Below are 18,443 nucleotides of genomic sequence, written 5' to 3' on the forward strand. Positions count from 1 at the left end.
TCAGCAACTCTTTAAAGGCAAGACGGGATGTCATAATTTCTTAATAAAATACTTCTTAGGCAAACAAGTATTACGTAAGCAGATTTTCCGCCATTTTTGACCCCCTTCCCCCCCCTTGTCAGCAAAACACTAACCCCCCCCCCCCCCCCCCCCGCAGCAAAATTTTGTCAGCAGCTTAGAATATTTCATATCTTCAAAAAGGGGTGGTTGATGTCTTAAGCAAACTTCAAACCCCCTCCCCCCCTTGTCATCAAAAGTCAGCAAATCCGGAAATCCCCCCCCCCCTGATGCTGACTTGAATTTTAATACTTGAATTTTGGAGAAGAGTGAAATTACTCTTAAAAAATATTTTTTCGGATAATTCTGAGCATGACTATGGAAGATGGTAGGAGGGGGAGTGGTGGGAAAGTACGCAGGAATAAAACATGCTCTCTCAGAAAGAATCATTTCGCGTCACAGTGATGCCAACTCATGGGAAATTTCCCATATTCGTGGCCAAAATTGGTCCACATGGAAAATTTCTTGGCATTTGTGGGAAATTTTGAGAGTTCATCAAACAAAAGAATTTTTGTTGAAAAATACATATAAATGCAAAACAATGCTTTTCTACTGTAAAATACTTGAATACATATTTCCACTGATAGATGGCAGCACAATTTCCAGAATGTGCGGGGAAAAATTTAGTCAAAAGGGAAATTTTGCTTGACGAGGTTACCATCACTGCACGACACGCGAGAATTTAAAAATGCTGAGAGCATCATTGGTGACACTAACCCCAAAGCAGAATGTTCAGCACTGTTCTGCGACGAGTCCTCGGCTGACTGGAAATTGTTCTGCTGTTAAAATCCCCATACTTGTAATAGTGTTTTTTGCACTTTTTCTTAAAATTCTTCCAAATTGTTCTGCAGTGGCGCTAATTGTTCTGCGACGTACGTCGCAGATTTTGGCACATTCTGCTTTGGGGGACACTAATACATACAAAGCAAGTATAAAAGTATATTCGAGTTTCCAAGTACTGCACACACACAAAATTAATATATATATATACAGTCGAATCCCATTATAACTCTAAGAGACCAGAGAACTCGCTTCGTTATAACAAAATTTTGTTATAAAGGAATTCCAGGTTTTTGCATTGTTCATATGTAAACTTATCTGGGGGATTAGAAAATTGTTCGTTAAAATGAGATTTTTTCACCATAGCAGTATTTGTTAAAACTGGATTTGACTTGTGTTCACAAGCAAGCGCTATTTGGAACAGAAAAATATGAAATACATTATTTGAGCAGGCTATTAATTTTGCCGCCTATGTCAGAGTTCCCACCACTGGTAGAAGCACCATTTTCTGGCAGGAATGATATTTAGAACTTAGCTAATGCCTTTTTTATTTCAATTTCATTGTTAATTTCTTTAACAGCACAACAATCTTCTTTTACCGTTTTTCTCAGCATATCAGAAGCGGGTAAGGCTACTGGAGTCCGACCAATCAAGTGTCATAATGTCTTAGCTGCACTGTCATCAGCAGAGCTGTTCCGAACCCCTACAGGGTAGCCTTGAAATCCCTATAAAAGAAATCTTTCCCCCTCTTGCAACACCTTTCTTTTTCCTCCCTTTTTAAGGGAACTTCTTTCAGCATCAAGTAGGGCATCAAGGGTGGGCAAAGTTGCCACTGGCTATTTCCTCCCCATAAAGTGCTGCCAAGAAATGACAAACGACTCAACTACTCCGCTAGTCTGTCATCAATGTCATATTGAAGTTGGAAGCCATGCGAACTACATGTTCAGAAATTATTCAAGATTTTCATGCTGATGTAAAGTAAGCGCATATTTCATTTATTTTTATAACTATGTCTTTGCATATTTCGCTATTTTTATGTGATAGAGCATATTTTCAAAATTTTAAGGCATACTTTGCATATTTCATGATTTTTTATAAAAAGTTAATTTTTTCCCTGCTCTTCCAATCCTGCTTCTGGCTGATTTTTGCGGTTCCTGCCTCTGACGAGAGCCCTTAGGGCTACGATTTTTATGCACTAAAAACGGAATGTCGTTGCCGATTGGTAAAAAATCCTGAAATTAAAGTTTTTCAACCAATCAGCAATGACATTGAATTGTTAGAGCATAAAAATACTAGCCCTTTAATGACACTGGTGTATGGCTGTAAATAGATTAATCATCTGAATCAGTGTCTGTAATTCGTGGGAAAAATTGATTAAAATTGGTAAATGGGGGAAATTTTTTAAATGGGGGGAGTGTCAACAACTGTAAACCTATACAAAATCATATGTGGTGCAATGTTAATGTAATGCATACCTATCTCTGTCCAACTGGGATCCCTCTTTTCTACCAAGAAGAAAGGCCATAATTGCCATGCGATACATGTGGTCTGCCACACTTTCACATGGTTGTATATCTCTAAGAACCCAACCAGTCCTTTGAGTATCCTAGAAATAAGCAACACAAAATATACATTCGAGTTAATTTTTTAAAATGCAACATTGAGAACAGAGTTACTCTGTCAATTAAGATTACATAAATTTTAGAAAAGTGCTGAGTTAATATTTAAAATCATTCTGTGATTACCGTAGATAAAATGGAATTTTCAAAAACCGAGTGTAAGATATACTCAAAACAAAAAACACTTAAGCTTGGGAGTTCTTAACCTGTGGCTCTGCTGAACCCTTAGGGCTCCTTCCTAGTGACTTCCAAGGAACTCCTGGACAGTAAAATAAATCAGTAAATTTGATCAGTGAATGAAAAAAATGCCCATTGGGGTTCTGCCATAGACTAAAAAGAGCTTCACAAACAAAAAAAAAGGTTGAGAACTGCTGCTTTAGTTCAAGTCTTTTACTAGGGCTCAAATTTTTATGACCTAAAAATCTTGAAAATATGCAAGCATTTATGACCTAAAAGACATGGGAATATGACCTTAAAGTTTAAAAAGTATGACCTTAAAATTTTCCCATTATTTCATCTCTTCTTTTTCAGTTTGTTTTTTATCTTAAGTATTAAGTTACAAAATAAACAAAAATTCATCAATTTAATGCTTGAATATTTGTACAGTTTCAAGCAGTGCTCCCAACAAGAAAAGGGCAGAAGGTTCTAGTGCTATGGGCAATGGATCACGAAGGATGCCAAGTTTGCTTTTTGTTTGTTCAAAATTATCCGGAGGGATAGTCAAAATTACTTTATGACAATTGTGTGGTTACAGCCCCAGTTATAGGATCTTTTGGATGATTTTGTTAAAAGGGGAAATCGACTCTCACATTTGCAGCTGAAGCTAGAAAATGACAGACAGAAAACCACCACCACTGCAAGGATTCAAATCCAGGTCCTAATGATAGAAATCTTTCTTGATGCACACATGATTGCACAGCAGCTACCATTGGCGCTGCTATCCCCAAAGCCCTGGAAAAAAATTCTGTAACATTTTACTCCGAATATTCAGCTTTAAGCAGTGCCAGAATTAAATGGGGGGGGGGGGCAGAGAGAAAATACCCAACTTGAGGAAGAGGCAATTTTAGTGATGGGAAGTAATGGCAGAACCAAGTCTGCGCCCCTACTCACAACAATCCCTATGTTCAGGCATGTAGAAAATACATTGATTTCGAATGTCAGAAAGGATAAGATCTTTCGCACATGCTTGGCATGCCATTCAGAGTTTCCCTTCAGAAACATAGCAAGAGAATTCTCTGAGAACAAAGAAATAGCTACTGGGAATGCAAAAGGGGGGTTGTTTTTTTTTGGAAAGAAAAGAAAAAAGAATTCACATTGTAATTGCAAAAAAATGCTATATCACTGGAAAAAATGCTTACAGATTAAAATTTTTGCTGATAAAATTTCCAAAAAAATAATTTATTGCTTGAAAATTCCTAAAATATGACTGATCACTGAAAAATACTTGTACATTACTAATATCTAGCATAAAATTCTCTGATCTTGGCACTCTGGAGGAGTTCATTAATTTTCTTCATACCCAAAATATGCATGATTATGATAAATTTTATGATATTAACATTGTTCACTTCAACATTCGTAGCATAAGAGCAAATTTTGACCAGCTGATGGTTCTATTGAATGAATCTATGGATTATATTGATATTCTTGTATTGTCTGAGGTTTGGGTTTTTGAGGATGAGGTTGATCACTATAGATTGCCAAATTATAATTTATTTACGAGATGCAGAGATTATAATAGTTCAGGCGGAATTTTCGTTTATACAAAAAAATCCCTTCAGTTTTTCGAACTTGATTCTATAGTAATGCAAACAGGAGAATTGATAGTTATTCAAGAGCCTACATTAAAATTTACCATCTTCAGCTTGTACAGATCACATTCATTCCCGCAAACTCAATGTATTGAAGAACTTGATTCACTTTTTAAAAATATCAAATATAGAGATGTTTTACTAATTGGTGATATAAATATTGACATCCTTAAAGCTGATTCTGGTACCCACTCAGACTATCAGGACATGTTATCCAGTCATGGATTTACCCCTTTAATTTTCAAAATAACAAGACCTCTCTCTAACTCCTGTATTGATCATATTTTTATTCGTAACTCATTTAGAATCAAGGAAATTTCTTCATCTATATTTACTACAGATTTGACCGATCATTATCCAATCTCATGTAAACTCAAGTTTTTATTGATTAATCCAAGAACTGATGATACTGACAGGAAATGCTTTAAAAAAATTGACTTATCTGGAATCACAACCTATCTTCAACATTATAACTTTGTTTTTACAAATGAAAATCCAGGATTGGTTTTTGATGAATTCATGGTTAAACTTGAAACCATAATTAACAATCATACATCATACTCTCAGATCAAACCGAAAAATAAAAAAAATAAACCTTGGATTACCTCTGACATAGTTGACTTAACCAAGATTAAACAAAAACTTTTTTTGAAAACAAAAAAATACCCATTTGACATAATAGTCAAGAATGCTTACAAAAACGTCACAACATATCTCAAAAAACAAATTAGAGCGACAAAAAAAAATTATTACTCTACTTGTTTTTCAAATTGCTCTACATCATCCGAACGTTGGAAACTAATTAACAAAATACTTGGATATGATAAAAAAAACTACACTCTGCCTTCGGAAACTAATTTGCATGTACTGACTAATGATTTTAATAACCATTTCATAAATGTTACACAAAAAACCCACGAATACGGAAATTTTGAGCAGTATATTCCTCGCAGTGACAAATCAATATTTCTGGCCCCCACAGATCGAACTGAAGTCTATAAAATAGCAAAATCTCTTAAAGACACTGCATCTTGTTATGATACCTTGACTACTAAAATTCTAAAGAGCTTTCCTGAATGTATGTATCAACTACTGGCTGACCTAATTAATAATTGCATTGAAAGGGGTGAATTTCCTGAATCACTCAAATCAGCCATAGTTATTCCTATTTTTAAAAATGGTAATCAGAATAACCTCAGCAACTATAGGCCCATCTCAATATTGTCACCTACCTCGAAAATAATTGAAACACTTATTAAAACTAGGATTTATTCTTTTTTAAAAAACAATTTCTTCTCTAATAATCAACATGGTTTCCTACCAAATAGAAATACTGAATCTGCTCTTTTAAACTTTTCTGAATATGTCTACAAGAATATTGACCAATCTAGAAAAACAATAGATATCTTTCTGGACATAAGAAAAGCATTTGATAGCGTGAATCATGAAATCTTGCTCTCAAAATTGTACTCCTATGGAATTAGAGGAAATACTTTTAATTTTATCCATTCTTATCTCACTAATAGAACTCAAAAAGTTAAATGCAATAATTGTTTAAGTAAAGCCATGAAGATAATCAAAGGAATCCCACAAGGATCTAATTTAGGACCATTATTATTTATAATTTTTATCAATGATCTATGTAATTTAAATATCAATGGTAAAATCATCACGTTTGCAGATGATACTGTAATTCTTTATTCAGGAGATGCCTACCCAACACTTATCAACAATATAAATACCGATCTGTTAACAGTTCGTAATTGGTTTATTGCTAATGATCTTCATATCAATATTTCCAAAAGTAAATTTATCAACTTTTCCTTACGCAATATTCCACATATTGACTATGACATAATTTTCCATGAACCAAATTGTACTAGTAATAATTCATGTGACTGTCAACGTATAGAACAAATATCCTCTATAAAATATCTAGGTATTTATATTGATCAAAATCTAAAATGGATATCTCATTGTAATCATTTAAAATCAAAACTTCATTTCATTTTATACAAATTCTTCAACCTGAAACCATATGTAAACCGATCTTTCTTGTTAACCTATTATTATTCAATGTTTCATTCACACTTACTTTATGGTCTGCCACTCTGGGGAAGTGATTATGTCACCAATATTGCACCCATTATTTCTTTACAAAAAAAAGTTATTAGAATTTTGGCAAGCAATTACATCACTCCAACAAATGAACTTTTTCTTCAATTAAACATCCTTCCTTTAAGACATCTATACTTTTACCGATCCATACTTATAATTAAAAAAAACCAATTCTCTTTACCTCTGAACTCATCAAGAACATCTAATAGACACAATTTTATTTACTCAATGCCTTTAGTTCATAAAACTATCCTCAAAAAACATTTTAGCTTTCTCATTCCTAAATTTTTTAATAGCCTTCCAAATGATCTCATACAGTCCCCCTCATTTTCAATTTTCAGAAAAAACCTCAAAAAACACATGCTACGAATTTTCAATATTGAAAATTATTTCTGATTTCATCCACGGAATCTCAATCACCCCCTGTTGTGTGTGTATTACTGTCTTTTCACCTCCAGCTGTCGAATTATTCATTAAAATACCCATGCTGTCAACTCTGCCAGTCTAATTCATACATAATCATATGTTGATTTATAGTTTTTTTTATGATCACTAAAGCACCCCCCTGTGACCGTTGCATTATTGCATTATTTATATATATTTGTATTTTATGTATTATATGTGTTTGTGTGTAATCACATTCCCCCCCCCCCAACCCCCCTTCCTATTTTGTTTTTTTCATGATTTTTTGTTTTCAATCTCAAAAATCAGTAAATAGTGACTATTTTACACTGTATGATAATTGAAATGTTATTGAATTAACTTCATTGTAACAACCAGTATGGGACCTTGGTGTCTCCTTGGTGGTTTTCACTAAACTAATGTATTGTTATCATTCATCTAACATATTAATAAAAATTGAAATTGAAAAAAATTGAAAATATGACCAATAGCTCTAAAATGCCCAAAATATGGCGAAATAAAAATCTGAGAGCTAATTATTACTATTGTCTTATTTATCCATCCAGGGCCACAAGTAGATGCTTAGTCAGCTGGGGAGGGCATGCATTTTGGCGACCCTGAGTAATGCAAAAGGAGCAGTTGAAGAATGAATTGGGCATTCCCCCCTCTAGTCCAGCTCCTGGACACTAGACCCACCTGCTACCCCCTAGTTGCAGTCCTGCACCCACCAAATGTACCAAAAAATAGTCTGAGGTTTCATGAACACCATTCAGAATCATTCATCCAAACAGAGAGGTGCCACTTACATTCCCATCAGACAATAGAGATGGGCCACATACAAGTGTATGGCTACTGCAAAAAGTCAATTTTCTCTAGGCAGATGGTGCAACAATTAATCTCTAGGTGAGAGATTGGTGTCTGAATTGTTTTAGAGCTTTCTTTCTTTCAAACCGAGCACAACTCAGGTCTATCACCATTTATGGGCGATTTACTACCTAGGGAGTTGTGCCAGAGGTGTAACTGTGTGTGTACCTGTTGGTCTGAGTGCACATGTAGTGTTGTGCTTGATTTTTCAGTGCTGCCATCTATATTTCAGAAGTGAAGTGAGTTGTGTTACGATTGAATTACATTTGTGCTGTTTGTAGGTCTGTTGCTCTCTGTAGCGAGACTTTTTAACAAGGAGATCAGCTTGCATTCACGCCTTGAAGTTGGGAACCACAGAAAACCAACTTCAGTCGACCACCACTATGTCAACAAAGGGGTTTAGAGCTTCTTGAATTTATTCTGGGGCACAAAATCAGGCAAGTGTTCTAGCACCTGCAGCATCTTTGGCTCAGATGCCACTGAAGGGTTTCTGAATTGGCTATTAACTGCTGTTCCATTCAACCTGCATGTGCTTGAAATAACAATGATGCTACAGAATACTATGGTAGAAATAGCTAATTAGCTGCATTTGTAACGAGAAAAGAAAAATCAAGATCTAAACATAAAAAAAACTAAATTGAGCAGAACATGGTAAAATTTGGATATGCACTGATATATAAATGTCTGAAACAAAAGCAAAACAAAAATAGTTTTTAAAAAAACTGAATATAAAATTGAATGCTTGTAAAATATAACACAGTTGACGGTGTTTATTAGAATCACAGATAATGTTATCGTTTGGGCATTGTTATCACTTTTGCAAACAGAATGAAGTAATATAACATGGGATAAACTTTGTTTATTGCTATTGGGTATTCGTTTTATGATATCAATTTTTTTTCTGTCAATATTTTTTTTGCGAATTTTTAAAATAAGGTTTGACCAAACTTTTTTTTTTTTTGCCTGTAAGTTATCATTATCAGGATGCAAGATCATGCGGGAGGCTACAAGGTGTTCTCTCTCCCCTCCCTAGTTGAAAAGCATTTCCGTATTTGGATCATTCCCAAAAAAAGTTTACAAACCGTTTCCGAGACTTTATATTTTTTTTTACAAAAGTTCAGAGCACTCTGGTAGTATAATTTTAATTTTTTTCTAGTTCTTCATTTAATGCTCTCTCATATGGTACTTCTTAATTTGTTTCAGATGGTATCTAATTTTTTTTTTAAAAACCATTGTTTGTAGCGAAACGTCAAAATCTGGCTGTCCCAGCTTGAAAAAAGTAAAACGACCTGGTGCGAATTGGAGATATGCTTCTAAATATAACAAAAGTTTTCATCAATCATTTAAATTTATAATGAAAAAATAATAATTTAGGCTAATTTGTCTCCACTCTGTTAGGTCTTCCAGAAACTCAAGCAATGCAACAGAATGGAAACTATGATTTAACATAATTTTTTCTTCGTTGAAAGGTTTTGAAGGTTTAAATCGAATTTAATTGGATTGGATTTTGAATTTTTTGGCGCAAGGACCAATTTGGCCAAACTGCGCCAAAACATGACACAAAAATAAGAAAAATGTCCTTTTGTCGTGTCAAAAAACTAAAACATATAAAAAGGAAAACAAACGTAAAAAAATGACATGAATTGTAAAACTATAATTTGTTATAAAAACCAATGGCTTTGATGAATTTAAAAATGCGAGATGCATCGCAATGGTCAGATAAAATGTCATGAAGTGAAAGATGATTCTGACCAAAAGCGGTCGTAAAATGATGACGATGGTGCGAACAAGTAAAAGCATGGGTAATGGTAAATGGACTTTGACAATGAGGGCACTGCGGTTGACTCTCTCGTAGTAAAAGATATGATTGTGTGATGCGACTGTGTCCTATGCGTAACCGGGCAAGCAGAACTTCCTCCTTTCGGTTGGTCCTGCAGCTCGAACGCCAGTGGCCAAGTGTGGGCTTGATGGCATGAAGTTTATTATTAGTTTGATTGTTCCAATGATCCTGCCAGCGGCGATGCATCACTTCCCGGAGGATTGAGAAGTGGTCACTGGCAGGTACCAAAAGGCTATTGTCAATGTTAGTTGTTGTTCGAGCTGCGTTGTCTGCTTTTTCGTTGCCCGGTATTCCTACATGACTTGGTACCCAGTAAAATTTTACTGTGGTACCGTGATGAATGAATAGTTCATGAAAAATGGCATGAATGAATGGATGAGTGTGAAAAGTGAAGGAACACAGTGCTTGCAATGCGCTGAGAGAGTCGCTATAAATGATGCATCGTCGGTGGCGTTTGCGTCGTATATGACGTAGAGCCTGAAGGATTGCGTACAGTTCTGCCGAATAAATAGAGAATGTGTCGTGAAGTTTGAAAGATGTCTCCTCACAGCAGATGTAGGCACAACCGACATGCCCAGGGCTCTTGGAGCCATCGGTATATATGGGGAAGTACCTGTTGTACATACCCCTGTGCCTGAAGAATATCTGTCGATATATAACATCTGCTGTGGTGGCTCTAGAGTATAACGATAATGAAAGAGAGACATCTGGCAGAGACTGCTCCCATGGTGCCAGTTGCAAAGCAACTGGGGCCACACGACTGATGTCTATTTGTTTTTCTTCTACAAGTGCCCTCATACGAAGACCGTACGATGGAACACATGAAGGTCGAGCAGCAAAAAGTCTATGAAATGACGGATTGAAAATGACATTATGAAGTGGATGACCTGGTAAAGACTTCATCTTGATATAATATTTCAAAGAAAGTTGTTGGCGTCTTGATGTCAGTGATGGCTCGTTGCATTCGACATAGAGGCTTTCCATGGGAGAAGTTCGGAAAGCTCCAGAGCAAATGCGGAGAGCGAGATGATGAATTGGGTCGAGCACACTCAGATAACTCGGAGGTGCTGACCCGTATACAATGGAACCGTAGTCGAGCTTTGATCGTATTAGAGCTTTATATAAGTGGAGGAGCGACTTACGGTCTGCTCCCCATGATGTAGAAGAGATGACCTTCAAGAGGTTCATCGTCTTCATGCAACGAGCTCTCAACTGTGAAATATGAGGTTTAAATGTAAGTTTCTTGTCAAATGTAATGCCGAGGAATTTTGTATTCTCTACAATAGGTATTTGACTATTATTTAAAAATAATTGTGGGTCATCATGAAGCTCACGATGCCGGCAAAAATGCACAGCGACGGTTTTGTCAGCGGAGAAAGAGAAGCCGTTATTATGAGCCCACTTGCTGATCTTGTTGAGTGCGGTTTGTAATTGTCTCTCGGCTGACCTCATATTCACTGATTGATATGATATCAACAGATCATCCACGTATAGTGCGCCAGTGACTGACAACGGGAGTTGGTTCAACACCCCGTTGAGTCTTAAAATAAAAAGTGTTACACTTAAAATGCTACCTTGAGGTACACCTTGTTCTTGGATTTGGGGAGCTGATAATGTACTTCCGATCCGTACCTGGAAGATGCGTCGAGCGAGAAAGTTCTTAATGAAAATAGGCAAGTTGCCCCGCAAGCCGCAATTATAGAGGTCGGAAAGAATTCCGTGCCTCCATGTACGATCGTAGGCCTTTTCTATATCGAAAAATATGGCTAGCATATGCTCCCTCTTCACAAATGCTTGTCTTGTCTTATTGATGTCTCAAGGCATAACATATTGCATGTTGTGGACCTGAACCGTCTAAAGCCGCTTTGATGTTTAGATAAAATATTGTTAACCTCAAGGTAGTGCATAAGGCGATAGTTGACCATGCGTTCCATGAGCTTACATAAACAACTGGTCAAAGCAATAGGTCTGTAACTGTTCGGTTGTTGAGGATTTTTACCAGGCTTCGGGAATGCAAGAACTATGGCTGCTCGCCAGGTGTCAGGAAATGAATGACTGAGCCAGATCCGATTAAATAAAAAGAGTAAATGTGACAGTGATTCTGGTGAGAGATGCCGAATCATGGAATAATGAATAGCATCGGGCCCTACAGCTGAGTCAGGACTTCGCTGCAAGGCCATCGTCAGTTCATGAAGGGTGAACAATGAATTGTACCCCTCCGGTGTAAAAGGCCGGAAGGTGTACGATGTACGTTCGGCTGATGATTTAATGGGATGAAACGATGGGGGATAGTTCGCATCACTGGAGACAGTGGCGAAATGGGCGGCGATGGTATCCGCAATATCCCTCACATCGCTGATGATAGTGCCATTGGTGTTTAAAATAGTGATCGGATGAGACTGATAATGACCATTGATTTTTCGGATCCGGTCCCAAATGACTTTAGATGAAGTAGATGAATTGATTCCCGTGGTAAACTTGTGCCAGGACTCGCGTTGAGACTGGCGCCTGGTTCTTCTCGCTATCGCCTTTGCTTTTAAAAATGCCAACTTGTTGTCATGGGTAGGATACCGCCGGAACCTACTCCATGCTTTCTTTTGTGCTTTAATCGTAAGATTACATTCGTGGTTCCACCAAGGTTTAGGAAATTTAGGAAGTTTCGAGGAGACTTTGGGTATTGTTTCATTTGCTGCAGAGATGATACAACTGGTCACAAGGTCGACACAGTGGTCGACGTCGGGTTGCGAAACCATATCCTCCGTGATTTCTGCCTTGACCGTGAAGTCTGCCCATCGGGCGGCCACAAGGAGGACCCTCAGGTATGCTATGGCTTCGATCAAGGCACTTAACCACTAGAGGGAAATGATTGCTCCCGTGGAGGTCTGGATCAACCGACCAGGACCAGTTCAGCAAGAGTGAAGGTGAGCATAATGATAAATCTATTGCAGTGAAACTATTGTTTGGGGCATGGAAATGAGTGAAACTGCCATCATTCATGATGGTAAGGTCCATGTCATCTAACAATCGTTCAACCATTTCCCCACGAGGGGTGTTGCTGTTAGAACCCCAAATCATGTTATGTGCATTGAAGTCTCCAAGAAGAAAAAATGGTGGTGGTAATTGATCAATCAGTTGTTCTAGATCTCTCTGTAAGAATGTGTCATTTGGTGGCAAATAAATGGAACAGATGGTAACTCTTAGGCCTGTAGAGATTTCCACCGCGATGGCTTGCAGGTTCGTGAGCAGCGTTAGAACGCGCGACGACACATGATGCGGAACCAGCAGAGCAACACCGCGGCAGGCTCTACTCCCGTCATCGTAGTCAATACGAAACAGGGAATGTCGCCTAATGTTCCATGTCTCCGAGGGCTTCGTGAAAGCTTCCTGGAGTGCCACGCAAACAGGATGATAGCGATTGATTAAATCCTTTAGATCTTCGTAATTGGATCTAAGACCACGAATGTTCCATTGAATAATGTTGGCCATAAATTTTAAATGGATGTAGACGGTTCAAGGTCCTTGAACTTATTTCGGTCTAATTTCCGGCGAGTACCACCGGATTCTGGCGGATTATCGAGATCCATGTCACCAATTGATTTGTCATCAAGCAGTGACATGTTTTGTACTGTAGGGTTCTTCTTTGCTCTCTGAATGGCTTTTCTTGAATATACGGTCTTGAATAGTTTTATTTTAGATTTATTTCCAGCATTGATTTTTGGCTTAGTAGCTGTAGTTACTTTGAATGTGTTCGCTGTTGCTTTTCCTGCTTCTTCGGAGGTGGTGGACTCCTTCCGTATTCCAGCAGAGCAACAGCAGCCACAACTATTACATGGTTGGTTAGATGATGTTTGAGTGGATGTATCAGCTATGGGTTCGGTCTGAGTTGTCACAGATGCTTTGGTGACATTGTTAGTCTTATTAGCTGTTGGTGGATTTGTTACCATATTAGAGTATAATGTACTAGCTATTGGAGTTTGGTTAGGGGTTACACGGCGGCGTGCTTCAATATATGAGATGTTATTAAGGACCTTGATCTTCTGGATCTCTTTTTCTTCATTCCATTTCGGACACTTTCTGTCAAATGCGGGGTGGTCGCCACCGCAATTGACGCACTTGAATGGTGAATTAGTGCAGTTGTCCGAAATGTGGTCCCTCTCGCCGCACTTTGCGCAGGTGGGTTGACCACGGCACGCCATTCGTGAGTGACCGAATTTTTGGCAGTTGAAACATCTTACAGGGTTGGGTATGTATGGCCGGATATGGAGGTTATAGTAACCGATTTTGACATCTTTCGGCAATGTTGGGGATGAAAATGTCAGGATTATATTACGTGATGGAGCTAGATTGCCATCTTTGCGGCTCATGATATGTTTGGCAGATGTTACGCCTTGAGACGCTAGCTCCTGAGTTAGTTCATCTTCATCCATGTTAATTAAGTTAGGGTCTGAGATGACACCACGTGAATAATTCAGCGTGGGGTGGATTTTGATTGTTATGGGAATGTCCCCGAGAGACGTGAGCTTTTGAATGAGTTCGGCTTGTTTGGGAGTGTTAGTTTCGACGAGAAGGTCTCCTGAACGGAGAGCCTTCACTGATTTCAGAGTTCCAACTGCGCCATAGAGAGCTTTATCAATCAAGAATGGTGATACTTTTGACAGCTGTTTATTGGTATCAGAGCTATGCAAGAAGAAGAATGAGATAGATGACAGATTTGAAGAAGCGGTTTCTGAGACAATTGTTTCACTTAGAGTAGTTCTTTGACGTTTTGGTGCATTTTTTGTTTTTCCCATATTTGAATGGGTATTGTTCCACTCCCACCCACCATGCCCACCATGGAGCCCTACGAGGGGACGCGCACACGTAACCGGTGAAGGTTAGTAGCAACGTCAGGTTAGGTGGGAGCTATACACCACCAAAGCAGGCGAGCAGACGCGTTCAAGATCCAAGATCGTCGTGAAGCAGCACCAACAAACCGCAACGATGTCCGGCAGGCCCGGCCCCTCTACCTGCCCAGTAGTGTAACCCCTTCAGCCACCGAGGCGACCACAGCCGATTGACCTGGACGGGGCTAATCCAAGCCTCCCGTTTCGGCTGAATCCGAGGCCAAAGCTAGCGCATCAGGCTAACCAGGATCCCCATCTCCAGCCTTACGGGTCTCCACGCACGGCAAACACGCAGGTAGACAGCGTCCCGGATGGAGCATACGCTAGAAGCAATGCCCCATCCGAGAGGACCCCTCCCCGCCGGAGCGGGGCCCACAATGAGGGGTTGGACACAGAAGACAAACATGTACAGGACAAAACGAGACGCAAGACATGTACTGCAAGATGTGTAGAAATAAACGTGTAATTTGGGCTATTGAAGGTGAAGTATATGAGCACAAAAAGCGATGACAATGACGTGTGATAGATTTGGCGTTACCCAGAGTGCACCACGAGGAGGCCTATCACATTACACCCCATCGAATTTAATAAGTTATCTATTTAACTTAAACCCTTTACCACATTCTCCACCATGTTATTTTTCAGTAAAATATAAAAGTAAAGTAGTAGAGATCATTAAAATCACTGCCAGGCACAGATCCAGGGAGATGTGTCATAAGGAGCATTTTAGTATGAGTAAACATTGTTACATGATAATACATTCTGTATTTTATGGAACAGAACCATTATTTTCCTATATTATTTTTGTTGTTTCCAGGCTCTACTCCCTCTCCCCCCCCCCTCCCCTAGTCAACTCTGGACCACTAATGTGAGAGGCATAAACATGAGATTTATGCAACATCTAATTTGTCAACATCAATGGACCAAAATTCAAACTGGGGGAGGGGATGCACACATGTGTTTTTTGAATTTCCTCATGGAGTGGACATTTTTCAACGGTTATAGAGAAGAATCTGGGTCACCTATCGCACTTTGTATATAATTTTTGAGAAACTGAAAGGGTATTTGCATAGCCTATTTAGAATATTTGAGATATCTTTCTCCCAGTTAAACATTTCTGTGCACACTGTTACAATGGTGTCCACTCTGTTACTGGAAACATTTTTGCAGTTCACAGGCAAAAAAATTTAAGAACACTTCAAACTATGATGTTAAATTATAAATTATCAACCCATTGTCTGCCAGAAATAAAAAGTTTTGATTTTGAGTAGCTAAATATATGTAAACAATGAACTTTTCTATGTTCTATTCGGAAAAAATCATGAAAAACCATCAAAACGACATGAAAAGTCAAATTGTTTTAGAACTGCTTTTTTTAGCATGTGTAAGATATGAGCTGATTTCATTATTTTAAGAGATAAAAACAGCAGAAATAACAATATTTATATTTCATAGCTGCCAACTTTGTAGAATGAGGATTCGGTAGATTTTCGCAGGAATCCAAAGTCCATACAAAAATTAATTTAACAGGGATCTTTTAAAACATTTTAGGGATTTTTCATCAGTAAAAGGGAAATTTATAGATATTTTCCCATTGCAAACACCATGGCACTGTGCAAGCTATCGATAATCATGTCCAACCAGTAGGTTAAAGTCCTTGGGTTAAATTACCTCTCAAAAATCAAATCTTGCAAACCAAAAAATTTCTATCATTTTTTTATAACTTCCCCCCTCCCATTTTTTGTCCTATTTTGTGAGAGAGAATGACCCAAATGCATACGACAATTTCATTCTAAGGCCGGGATGACACTATAAAATTATGATAAAAAATCTTTTACAAAACTGGGAAAAAAACCAACCAATAAGCCAATTGCGCTTATTGGTTGCATTTGTCAACTTTTATAGTGTAGTAATCCTGGCCTAAAGCCTCACAATGGCTCAATGAAAAAATGCAGGATTTTAACTTACTGGGGGGGGGGGGGAGAGAGAGTCTCGTTTCAGAACAGCATAATAATTTTAAAAATATAACTGTTGAACATTTTGCAACCAGTTATTAAAAAAAAGTTGTCCCACATTTTACCAATACTTATTTACCATACCTCCCATTCAACCGAATGGAATATGGTCACCATACTTGCTAATGGTACTTTTTCAGATATAAGTATTGTTATCAGAAATAGAGTCCTTATGTGATCACATTAAGCTGCATGGATGTGGTTCTAAGACCATGGCCATAACTGCAAAAAATCAACTGTGCACTTGACCCTCAGAGAGGGCACCAGATAAGCTAATTATAATATGATGTGGAGTCCCTTCAGGTTAAGTAGGACCCTATTCAAGACTGCTATCAGGTTTGTTGGGATTAATAAAACACAAAGAAGTAACAATGATGAAAAGTGATTTACCTTCAAGCGTCCCATCAGCAAGAAAAACTCCAATATTTCAGGAAGTGTAGATGTTGCCTCCCGTTCCATCTGAAAATAATTCCATAATAAACACACACATATACTATAGAGAAAATGTAGCCAAAAAAAAAAAATATTTTTAGACATCTCTGAGAAAATTGGACTCTTTGTGCTGAGAGGGATTGATTGAAATATTGAACTTCGGGACCCGCTGTATGCCTCTAGGGGCGGGACAGCAATATATATAAGATTGATATACTATAGAGAAGATATCGCTTCACAGAAGTGATTTTTAACCACAGGTGCAAGAAAATAAAGAAAATGAAAAAAGACACTGGAAATTTTCATTATTACTTTGATCGTTCCTAGGAATGCAAGAATACACTGGATATGCAAGAACCTTAAGGCCTGTCTACACACCTCAAGTAGTTTAGCAGCTAACTAAATTTTAAGTCGTTAAGTACTTTAAAACATATGCAGACATTAAGGGCCATTTAGTTGTTAAGTAGATAAACTGGATTCTATTTTTTCAGTTAAGTAGGTCTTATGCCCATGTGCTAGTGGTCACAGCCCACTGAAGCACTGACTACTTGATTACTATGTTGGGACAGAATTTTGAGCATTTGACAATTTACTATTTAGTTGACTAGCTTGACACATACAAATGGGCCTTTAATGGTAGTTCACTCAGTGGTTCAGTAGATGGTGAAGAACCACAGTGAGAATCAGTGTTCGCCACTGCGATCTCCATACTGAAAAACACTAAATAGCGTTGGAATGGCACCTGTAGCACGAAAATCCCAGGAGCTAGGCAAGGAAAAAGTAAAAAGGACTTTACCGTGCACCAGAGCATTAATGTTCGTTTCATTCATCACAACGTTTCTTCCGCAGAGATACCAGACTGATTAGTCCTCCACATGGTCATGTGGAAAATTTGTGAAACACAATAAAATGCTTTATTTTATGCTGCTTCTCTGTCCTTATTGGTTGTCCTTACTTTTAGCCTATCTACCGCCAGTGATTTTCATGCTACAGTTGCCGTTCGAAAGCTATTTAGGGTTTTTCACAATGGAGATCACATTCCAATACAAAAAACTTGGTGTTGCCATTTGATATTTTCAAAATTTTCTCACTGTAACCGTAACTGTTAGAGTGACACTGTTGTTTTCCATATCATTCTTGAGCGCATACATCAAAATACCTTATGCCAAAATTTCATTCAGTTTCTGTGAATGGTATGATAGTTAGGGGCCCATATTTCGAGATAGTTTTTTTATAATCACCCTGTATGTATGATAGGTAGGGATACTCAAATTTTGCATTCATGAAATAACCGCGATAAATGCAAAATTCACGAAATAAATGTGGTAAATGTGAAATTTTTGCCAATTTTGACGAATAAATGCAAAAATTTGAATTTTACTACTTTTCTGCGAAATCTTGATAATTTAAATTTTATCGTTAATTCTTCCATGTGTTTATAAGCTATAATTGACACCTTAAAAGAATACGAAAATAAAGGATCTAGTATCAGACTCCACGAGTTACATGACTGCGTGCTTCAAATTATTAAAAACACTTCTTGGTGACAACATTTTGCACTACCAATGCTAGGCGCATAAAGTGAGTCTTGTGGGTGACACATTCATTAAAGAATTCAAAGA

General features: G+C 37.8%; 1 protein-coding gene across 2 annotated transcripts in view; it reads right to left on the minus strand.

The window, feature by feature from the left end:
- LOC149083228 (5'-deoxynucleotidase HDDC2) overlaps positions 1-18,443 on the minus strand; it is a 40,839-nt gene that overhangs the window by 19,981 nt on the left and 2,415 nt on the right. For both annotated transcript variants that reach the window (XM_089236429.1, XM_089236430.1), the window contains 2 exons: positions 16,780-16,848; positions 2,313-2,443 (listed from right to left, as the gene is read on the minus strand). In XM_089236429.1, coding sequence (XP_089092555.1) covers positions 2,313-2,443; positions 16,780-16,848 — 200 coding nt within the window. The remainder of the gene's footprint in view (positions 1-2,312; positions 2,444-16,779; positions 16,849-18,443) is intronic.

The sequence above is a fragment of the Pholcus phalangioides genome, unplaced genomic scaffold, assembly GCF_987345545.1.
Source record: "Pholcus phalangioides strain wild (caught in Gottingen) unplaced genomic scaffold, Ppha-v1.0 ptg000009l_1, whole genome shotgun sequence".
NCBI lineage: Eukaryota > Metazoa > Arthropoda > Arachnida > Araneae > Pholcidae > Pholcus > Pholcus phalangioides.